This window comes from Fundulus heteroclitus, unplaced genomic scaffold (assembly GCF_011125445.2).
Source record: "Fundulus heteroclitus isolate FHET01 unplaced genomic scaffold, MU-UCD_Fhet_4.1 scaffold_124, whole genome shotgun sequence".
Taxonomy (NCBI): Eukaryota; Metazoa; Chordata; class Actinopteri; order Cyprinodontiformes; family Fundulidae; genus Fundulus; species Fundulus heteroclitus.
The window spans coordinates 573,401-584,210 of record NW_023396536.1 but is presented as its reverse complement, the minus strand read 5'-3'; the positions used below and the strand labels follow the sequence as shown (position 1 = coordinate 584,210).

Below are 10,810 nucleotides of genomic sequence, written 5' to 3'. Positions count from 1 at the left end.
GCACTTGGGGCTGATCTGGACTGGGTATATATGGAGGTGAGACAGGTGGAACCAGTGAGGACTAATTGCAGAACGAGAGGAGTGGAGCAGGTGTGCTGAATTGTATATCAGCTCCAGTGCCAGGATCGTTACAGTAATAGCACAACACTGCTGGAAATCCTTCCAATGAGGCTGAATTACAACAAGTCAGCAAAGATGAGTGGGCCAAAATTCCTCCACAGCGCTGTTAAAAGACTCTTTGCAAGTTATCGCAAACACTTGATTATAGTTGTAGCTGCTAAGGGTGACCCAAACAGTTATTACGTTTAAATCCTTGTTTTACCTAGGGCCTTGTAGGTTTGGAGTTTTTTTCTTCCTTAATAATAAAAATCTTTTAAAAACTACATTTTGTGTTTACTTGTGTTGTCTTTGATCAATATTTAAATTTATTTGATGTTCCGAAACACTAGAAATGAGGCAAGAATAAGAAGTCAGTCAGAAGGCAAACAGTTATTCACACCACTGTACTTATCCACTTATACAGGTAGCCCAGCTTTTCAGGGGGAGCACACCCCTTTAACTTTTTACTTTAATATTTCATTTTTACTTGAGTATGCAATATTATCAATAATTGCGCAATACTTTTTTATTTTTATTCTGGGCTTTCTGATAAGTTCATTCTCTACCGCTTTAGAACAAACTATAGATTAAATTAGCTTGTTTTTTCCACTACTGATTTAGTTACTGTGTTTTTGCCACTGTCACACCAAGATTTCCTCATTGTGTGACAATAAAGGAACATTTTATCTTATCCTATGCTCTGGGTAAGGCGAAAAGATTTCTATGATCATTACTCCAAAGTCTGGAAGATGCTTGTCCTAGCTCTTCCCTGGCACCATGAATATCACAACAGGGGATGATTGACTGAGCAACACAGTACCTAATGGTTATTCTAAGCCATCAATCACATTAAAGTGTGTCTTAGACAGAAAAGGCTGAAAAAAAATGTGAACTATAATTTTGAGTGTAAATATTTTCAAATTCAGTGAAAAAAAAATCACATGCAAATTAATTTAATTTGAACAAGAACATTAATAAACCATAAGAGTATATATTATACAAGGATCCAAAAACTAGTCCTACTTATGATATAAATTAGTAAAAGAAAATTTCAATATTTGAATAAGGAAATGTATAAGATGAGCAAGGAGTCAGATGAGGGTGTCCAATTTAAAAATAAATGATCACCTGACCTATGATAGAGAAGGTTTAAAAATGTGTAAAACACACATATACCACAGCAGACTCTTGAGGAATGGAGATATGGGCTGCTTTTAATGCCCTGAGATCAGCTCTTAGTTTGTTGGAGCTGATGTCAGTGGTTAGTCTGGGTGGGTCTGTCATTAGCCTGAGACAGAAGACAGAGCCAACAAATCCTCTGACTCCGGCTGGTGTCAGTGCTAAGCCTTCATCGGTGCTGTGTACCCTGCAGGGTACACCTCGTGTGCCTGCATTCTCAAAGGATGGGGACTTTGTTATTGGAGGCATTTTCTCCATTCATTACCAACTTTTTACAGTGATTTATAGCTACACCACCAAGCCTGGGCCTCCTAGATGCACAGGGAGGTTAGTAAGGAGAGGGTCAGAAATTGAAGATCTGGAACAAATAGAAATGTGAACATTGTGCTTTAACATTTTCTATTTCTTTAACTATATTGGGAGACAATTTGTATTGATTTATTCTAACAACCTATAACATAGAAATCAGCTTACATGTTGGATGATATTGCATACTGAAACCGATTTACATACTTTTTTGTAAAATTACTTGAGAAAATGTGTTGTGAATTGACACTATATAAATAAACTGAATTGAAGCTACTGATTTAACAGTACTAAGCAACAATAATACATTTAAAACATTGTGAATTAATGACGGAACTTCTTGATGTAATCTTTTTAAAATCATTGAATTTGATAGATTGGATTAGTTTTTGACATTGGCAGATGTGTTGTGGCATCAATTATGTAATGTTTAAACTCAATGTTGACTTTGATTTGTTCTGACAGACTTCTTCATGATGTAAAGTTTTCTTCTTTTGTCTAAACATCCACACTCTGATTCTGTGCAGCTTGAACACTCGAGTTCTGCGCTTCTCTCGCACAATGATCTTTGCAATAGAGGAGATAAACAACAGCTCTGAGCTGCTGCCCGGCATCAAACTTGGATATCAGATCCATGATTCATGCATAGCAGTGCCAGTGGCTGCGCATGTTGCATTTCAGCTTTCAAATGGACAGGATCCTATGTTCTACCAAGGTAGTAACTGCTCACAGTCTGGAGTAGTGATAGCTGCTGTTGGAGACTCTGGATCCACTCCATCTATCAGCATTTCACGCATCTTCCGGTCCTTCAGCATTCCTCTGGTAAGAAATAAATTATTGTGTGCCTGACCCAGTAGCACAAGAGTGAGAAGATTTTGTTTACTTTCTAAAACCTTTTCTTTTGGTTTAGGTGAGTCCATTTGCCACTTGTGCCTGTCTATCAGATAAACAGCAGCATCCAACATTTTTCAGAACAATTCCCAGTGACCAGTTCCAAGCTGACGGCCTGGCCAAACTGGTGAAACACTTTGGCTGGACTTGGATAGGTGCGGTACGCTCTGACTCAGATTATGGAAATTATGGCATGGCGTCTTTCCTTGATGCAGCACTTAGAGAGGGGATTTGTGTGGAGTATTCTGAACCTTTCTATCGGACCGATCCACCCAGCAAGATCAAAAGAGTTGCTGATATGATCCGAAGGTGTCTGCCTCTTTTGTTGCTTCTGGATCTTTGAAAATATTCTGCAAAAACAATTTAAGCATATAATCTGATTGAAGATTAATGTGTGTTTGTGTTTGCTCATTGTCTTTATATCATTTAAAGTTTTCTTATCTAAAGTCTTATATTAATACGACTTTACAAATAAATCTCTGTGTTTAAAATCTGAACACAGGTCAACAGCCACTGTTGTTGTAGCGTTTGCAGCCTCTGGTGATATGAAAGTCCTATTAGAGGAGCTTGCCCGGGACCCTCCTCCACCTCGTCAGTGGATTGGAAGTGAAGGATGGGTTACTGATCCACACTTGATGAGCTTCACTTTCTGCTCAGGGGCCATCGGAGTTGCCATCCAGAAAGCTGTCATTCCAGGTCTGAGAGACTTCCTCCTGGATCTCTCTCCCATTGAAGTGGCTGTCTCCTCAGTGCTGACAGAGTTCTGGGAGGATGCATTCAACTGCAGCTTGACAGAAAGTGAGAAAGGTTTTGTTTAAATTAAAATATTACACATTACATATGCTAAATGATCATATTATCATTTAACTGATTCATTATTTCATAACACATTTTTATGATGACCGATATCTCATTAACAATTATTACACTGAGGCATTTTCTTTTTTATATATACGTGAAATATGTCCCATAAATGCAGAAATAAAAAATATTTTTTTCTTCATTGAATTTTGTCTGTTGGCTGTGGGATGAAAAACCCCATCTTAATTTAATTAATTAGACTTAAAACTAATTTTGAAAAACTCTAGACAATAATAATACTAGCAACAATCCTAATAATATCAATGAAGCACTGGATATATGTACAGTAAAGCGTTTCCTTTCATTCTCTCTCACAATCACAATGTTTTGGTAAAAGTAAAGCTTTTTAAAAAAGAAAATAGTACAGACTTCATAATTTATCAAGGATAAGCAATAATTAATGTCATTGAGTTTGTGCATGGATGTAAAAGGAAAATATAAAACAAATGTCCTGGATTCTTTTTATTCTTGTTCAAATGTATAGAAGCTGCATGTGATTGAAAATTCCACAGCTGCATCATTTCTACACATTTGAAATAATATCATCATTATTCCTAAATAAACATGAAGTGAAGCAGCAGTATTTAACATATTCTCAAGGCTTGAGAAGGAATTCCTACACTCACAAACATGACTGTAAAATGAGACTGCTGCAGTTAGCTTCTCTTGGAGCTGTGTGACATGTGTTTACTTAAGGCTTCTCATCCTTTCAATCCAAGATGTTTCTGCATTTATTCTTTCTAAGACAAAATATGTTTAAAATATGATTATTTGTTTTCAGATGCTGATTTGAACAAAAGAGAGTGTGATGGAACTGAAGACATTAAAAGGCTAGAGAACCCGTACACTGAAACATCCCAGTTAAGAGCGACTAACATGGTTTATAAGGCTGTTTATGCAATAGCACATGCCATTCATAATGCAGTGTGTGAGAAAACAAATTCAACTATTCACTGTGACAAAAACATCAGTTTAGAGCCCAAGCAGGTCAGTTTAAGTAAAAAGTGAATCTGTAAGCTTTTCATTATTTCTGTAAGTGAAGCCCTTGATTCTTTTCTCTTTGTGTTTCTTCTTTTTAATCACAGGTTTTTAGTGAATTAAAGAAAGTGAACTTTTCCAGAAATGGTTATCATGTCTCTTTTGATGCTAAAGGTGACCCTATGGCTTTTTATGAGCTGGTCAACTGGCAGAAAAGTGAGAGTGGAGTTATTGAGCTGGTAACAGTGGGGTACTATGATGCATCACTGCCAACGGGAGAGCAGTTCCGTATCAACGGGAACTTAACCTGGCTGGATGGTGGCACACAAGTAATCAGCCTAATGTTAAGAACTGCATGGATAAATAGTTGTTTGAAACAGTGGTAAAGCTAATATTTTTACATTCTCCCTCTTACAGGTACCTGTGTCAGTATGCTCTGAGAGTTGTCCTCCGGGGACTCGTAAAGTGTTGCAGAAAGGAAAACCCATCTGCTGCTATGATTGTATATCATGTCCTGAAGGGGAAATTAGTAATAACACAGGTAGAGTCTAATTCTTTCCATGCATATTTGCACCATGGATTGTTTCCAAACTAAAAATCTATTTTTTGGTTTATTTTTTTAGACTCTCCTGATTGCTTCCTGTGCCATGAAGAATTCTGGCCTAATGCAAAGAAAGATAAATGTGTTCTGAAACCTGTGGAGTTTCTTTCTTTTGACGAAGTCCTGGGAATCATCCTGGTTGTATTCTCTGTTAGTGGGGCCTGTCTGGCAGTTACAGCGGCGGCTATTTTCTTTCATCATAGAACAACTCCAATGGTCAGAGCCAACAACTCTGAGCTGAGTTTCCTGCTGCTCTTCTCTCTGACTCTGTGTTTCTTATGTTCATTAACTTTCATTGGAGCACCTTCTGAGTGGTCCTGCATGCTGCGGCACACAGCTTTTGGCATCACCTTTGTTCTCTGCATCTCCTGTGTTCTTGGGAAAACTATAGTGGTTTTAATGGCATTTAAAGCTACACTTCCTGGAAGCAATGTCATGAAATGGTTTGGTCCTCTACAACAAAGAATGACTGTAGTGTGTCTTGCTTTAATTCAAGTTATAATATGTACTATATGGCTGGTTGTGAGTCCTCCCTTCCCAATGAAAAATCTAACCACATACAAGGAGAAGATCATCCTGGAATGTGCATTAGGCTCTGCTGTTGGCTTCTGGGCTGTGCTCGGCTACATCGGCCTGCTCGCTGTTTTTTGCTTTGTGTTAGCTTTTCTTGCTCGGAAACTACCTGATAATTTTAATGAAGCCAAACTGATAACCTTCAGCATGTTGATATTCTGCGCAGTCTGGATCACTTTCATTCCAGCATATGTCAGCTCACCAGGAAAATTTACTGTGGCTGTTGAGATATTTGCAATTTTGGCCTCAAGCTTTGGACTGATACTGTGCATATTTGCTCCAAAGTGTTTCATTATTTTGTTTCAGCCAGAGAAGAACACTAAGAAATATTTGATGAATAAAAATTAATTCATCAGAGGTTTACAATCATGATTAAGGAATGACCAAAACGTGACATCAAGCAATTTAATACATTTGCTACAAAAATGTTTTAACATATTTTTACAAGGATAGAAAGGTATATTGTAAAAGCTTTGTAGCCATAAAATCTAATTAAAGTTGGGAACCATACGTTGGATGTATGTGGCTTCCACTGATGTCATTCTTACAAAATTATCTCATGCTGGTGCTTTTCTTGACTTATCATTTTTTATGCGCTCAAAGTAGAAAAATAAACGTAAACAAATAAATTGGGGGGAGTGGTGGCACAGTGGTTAGGCCACCACTAGTGATGATTAGAGAGCAGGGCACATGTGTCCTGGAGAGGCTGCAAGGTTCTGTGTTTGAATCCCACAGACTGGCACTTAGGTTCAGTGAGCAATACCCTTATTCCCAGAATGCTCCCCAGGTGCAGCACAGTGGCAGGCCACTGCTTCCTAATGGATGGATTAAATACAGAGGAAAAACGTCATTGCAATGTATGTTGCAATGACAAATAAAGTTAATCATTAGTTATTTTAAAAACCCAACCTAAGTAAATGGATAAAAGTAACTTTATAAGATTCTGATTGCTGTTTGTATAAAATATTTCTTCTTAAATAAAAATGTATCTAAAAACAAAAACTGTGTTCATTTAATATTGGTGTAAAATCAGTGACTTGTTAATTAGAAAGAGGTTATATAATTTTGAAACCATATTATAAACATTTGAGTGAAATTCATATTTAACGTTATAATTTTTTTTCTAGCTTTGACCTCTACTTTCCATTTCTGTACGAGTGTGTAAACAAACAGAGTAATAAGTTAGTTTTGGGAGTGGGATAAGTTTTAAGTCTTCACTGTTCCATTCTCTGTTCCTTAAGTCCTGTTTTTCTGGGTACGCCTTTAAAATCAGACCTTTTTTACAACAAGCCATTCACACAAGAGTTATCGGTGCTTTCTGGCTTCTTATTCATTTTTGGATTTCTCTTGAATTATTGTTGCAATTCTCAAATAAATTATTTGTTTATATATGGTTCATTGCAAAGATATTCATACTCATTGAACTTTTTTATATTTTGTCACATTAATACCCCAAGCATTATTGTATTTAATTTTGACTTTATGTGATACACTTACATAAAGTATTGTATTCTATTAATGAGATAGGGGCATTTTCCAAAGCTCAATGTTCTTCTTAAGCTTCTGTAAATTTTGCTTTACAGTGCACAGTAGTATTTGTAAGTATTGTAGAAATGGGATTTTTGTATAGTATTTTTATTATAAATTCCTATCTCAGCTGAAACTTCTCTTGCACAGCCAAAAGATATGGCCATTCCACTTGGTCGAAAGCCTTTTCAACATCTAAACTAAGTATTATTAAATCCTTTATCTTAGAGGAAAAATATACATTCAACAAACCTCAAAGATTGCTAAAATAACTTTTCCCGGGTATGAAGCCCATCTGGTCAGAATGTACAAGTTTACTTATGACTGTCTGACTAAGACGAGACACAAGTATTTTTGCCAACATTTTTTGATCTGAGCTTAAAAAAGTAATCGGCCTGTACGATGCCACCTGTTCCAAAGCTCTACATTTTTAATACAATATTTTTGGTTGCTTTACTGTAGGTGAAAGGCATTCTACACTACATCCATGGTTGTATAGATTAAGTAAATAAGGAGCCAGTTTGATCTTTAGTTGTTAGTAAAAACTCATCTAGGCCCAGCAAAACAACAGTCAAAGCCTCTGAAGAGACAACCTGCAATAAAGAGACTTATATTCTGAGCAGGGAAAAAAACAAGATTGTGATCTGATTTGACAAGAGGAGGTCTTGATTTAGAGATGCATGAGTCCTTGACATTTGCATAAAAACAAATACACTTTTTTTTTCTCTAGTAGAGCAGGTGACAATCTGTTGAAAAAGTTGGAAGTGTAGCAGACAGTGAGGCATGATTAAAATCACCTACTGATACTGCAAGAAAAGCATTTGACCTGACATGCAGTGTCGGCAACAGCTGGTGGTGGAACGTAGACTGTTTCTAAAATAACATTGCACTCTCTTGGTAAACAATATGGACAAAAACTTACTGTTAACACTTCTGTTTCTGTGCTGCAGACACAAAACTTCAAAGTTACATTTCCTGTTTAGGTCAATACAAAAACTACTTCAACACAAGAAAATATCAATTGTTCTGTCTCCTGCAGGAGTTCGTGGTGCAGACCAATTAGCCCTCTGTTAGGTGCTTTATGCACTGGCTACTGTCTTTGTCAGGGCAAACTCCCAGCAATCATGGAGGGTAAGACCAGTGAAAGAAACAAGATAATTATCACAAACCAAATTGGGTGTATAAAAATACACGAATGAACTAAATGTGTGCGGTTACAAAACAAACAAATGCATTTAAACCAATCAATAAATGTATTGCCAACTAATATGTTTTGTGATTGGATGCATGAATAAATGCATGAATGAAGGTTACCATCTTTGAGGTGTGGCCATGGTTTTCGCCATCTCAGGGATATAGTTGAAGTATTATTTCAGCTTTTGAGATGTTAATCAGCTGCTACCGGTTGTACAAAACCAACTGGTTGCTATGGTAATGCATCATAACAAATGTTCCAAACAATAATTAAGCAGCATAGCATCCAACACCAGTCGAGAAAAAAACACCCAAAAAAGCTAATTTTGATCCACAAAGCAGAGGAATTGAAGTTCCTTAAAAAGATTTGCAAAATAAAAACAATAAAACATGCAGCCACCTTGAACAGCACAATTCTAGAAATAATATATAAAAACAGAGCACCACGTCATTTTCAAATAGAAGGAAATATTCATGGATGCAACATTTTTCTCTAACTGCTCCACTGCTTGTTAAAAACCTCTGAGTTTTGTTTCAGAATAGTAGAGAATAAAAAGTGTTACGAAGGTACCCAATTTATGCATATAATATGATGATTATACAAAGATAATATGCTGCATAAATTATAATAAAGCTTCTTGTATGTATAAATCAAGCGGAGCACTATGGCGAAAGTGGTAAGGCTCCACTTGTGAAAGTAAAATCTGTTGGGCTCTTTTTGGCGTTAAAGGTATACTATGCAACCGGGGTTGATTTTCCAGCGAGGCTCCCCCCAGAGGGCGAAAGTAAAAGTGCACTGTCGTAAAGATGCTCAGCTGTTCTGGTTTCTCCGTCAAGCCAGGCGTGGTTGTTTTGAGCTTAGCAGACAGGCGAACGCAACAAAAAGTGGAAAAAACGGCAGTACAAACAATGACTAACACAGTGAAAGTATGAACATCAAGCTTCCCGCAGTGCTATCTTGGCGAGGCGGCCGCCGCCGCTGCCGCCTCGCCAGTTTTATTGTTATTATTATTATTATTTTTTTTATGTTAGCGAGACGCTACCGCGGCCGCCTCGCCAAGCCGCCGCCGCCGCCTCGCCAGTTTTATTATTATTATTATTATTATTATTATTATTATTATTTTATGTTGGCGAGACGCTACCGCCGCCGCCTCGCCAAACCGCAGCCGCCGCCACCGCCTCGCCACCGCGGTAGCGTCTCGCCAACATAAAAAAAAAACATTATAATAATATTAATAAAACTCAATATGCTTGCATGTTTATTTGACGTTAACACGCGGTTCTTTGTTGTTGCTTTCACGCGTGCATATAGTGAATGGCAGGGCAAAAACACATGGAGTTCTCGCCGTAAAGCAAGACCGACTCTGGGGTCTTGCATGAGACTTCTGAGCTGTGTGTGCGGGCCGAGGGCTCTTGCAATTGCAAGTGCGGTATTTCCCCCACAGACCACCAGGGTGGCCGAGAAAACCTTTGTTCGACCTGAAATGACTCATTTAATCATCCAAAACGGTATGGAACACATTAATTAACTGAAAAATGTTGCATAGTATGCCTTTAAGATAACAATTCTTATTGCCACATTGCCAGACAGGACACAGAAAAAAAAGATAATATGAAGATTATTCTGTGTTCGTCTTTGGTCAATTAAAGTGATTCGAAACAACAGCCAAAGCAACAATGGGTTCATATGGGATAGAATAGAAATACCTGTATAGTCCCAAAGCGGGGAAAATTTGGTGGCAAAAAGTAAACAGGATACACCAGAGTTACACACCCGATTACAATTTTTTTAAAGTTAACTTACAAAGCAGAAGAGAATGGACGTAATTATCAGAAAAGGGTAAGACTTAAAACATTGCAATTATTAATTGATAATATGGCATATTCAGGTGAAGATGCAGACAGAAATGCTATATTCAGTTTAAATAGAGGAAAGACAACATGTGATTTACAGAATGAGGTCACAGAACTGTAGAATATGTATAATTATACAAGCTCAACACATATTCGGGTGTTTGAGTGCCTCTGTGAAAATCCAAGCCTGATTCAGATTGAGAGTATGTGACAAAACTTTAACACTAACGTTAAAATGTGCTTTACATCCAAAGACATAGGACTTGGTAATCAATGACATGCACCAAGTAAAAAAAGTGTCCAGGGATTGCTTGGTATGGTCATATTGTTTGTGATTTATAAAGGTATGTAATCTTGTAAAAAATATTTATTCAGAAAAACAGATCACTGAGGAACAGAGACTGGGACGTTGTTATTTAGAGATAATCAGTGACATGGTAGAGTTAATGTCTGTTGTTGTTCTGTATGATCTGTTTAAACCGCAACCCAGCCCTGCAGCTCTATTAAAGCCTCAGCACCATGAAATACTATTAATTTTACCATGTAAAATTAGCTTTGCAAGGGGGTTGTGAAAAAAAAAAAAGTGTAATCACTGATGGAGGTAAGATCAAAGACCACAGGGTGAGGACAATTTGTTTGAGATCCTCTGACGTATAATAGAGAAGGCTTATAAATTTGTGATCACACACTCAAACACAGACATTTAAATAATGGAGATTTGGGCAGCTTTTTTTGGCCTGAGATTAG

General features: G+C 37.3%; 1 protein-coding gene across 1 annotated transcript; it reads left to right on the top strand.

The window, feature by feature from the left end:
* Nucleotides 1-2,130: 2,130 nt before the first annotated feature.
* Nucleotides 2,131-6,346, top strand: LOC105920878 (extracellular calcium-sensing receptor-like). The gene is made up of 7 exons (XM_036128914.1): nucleotides 2,131-2,406; nucleotides 2,495-2,784; nucleotides 2,978-3,282; nucleotides 4,118-4,323; nucleotides 4,422-4,643; nucleotides 4,732-4,855; nucleotides 4,938-6,346. The coding sequence occupies exons 1-7, from the start codon at nucleotides 2,146-2,148 to the stop codon at nucleotides 5,834-5,836; spliced, it is 2,307 nt and encodes a 768-aa protein (XP_035984807.1). The 5' UTR covers nucleotides 2,131-2,145; the 3' UTR covers nucleotides 5,837-6,346.
* The last annotated feature ends 4,464 nt before the right edge of the window (nucleotides 6,347-10,810 follow it).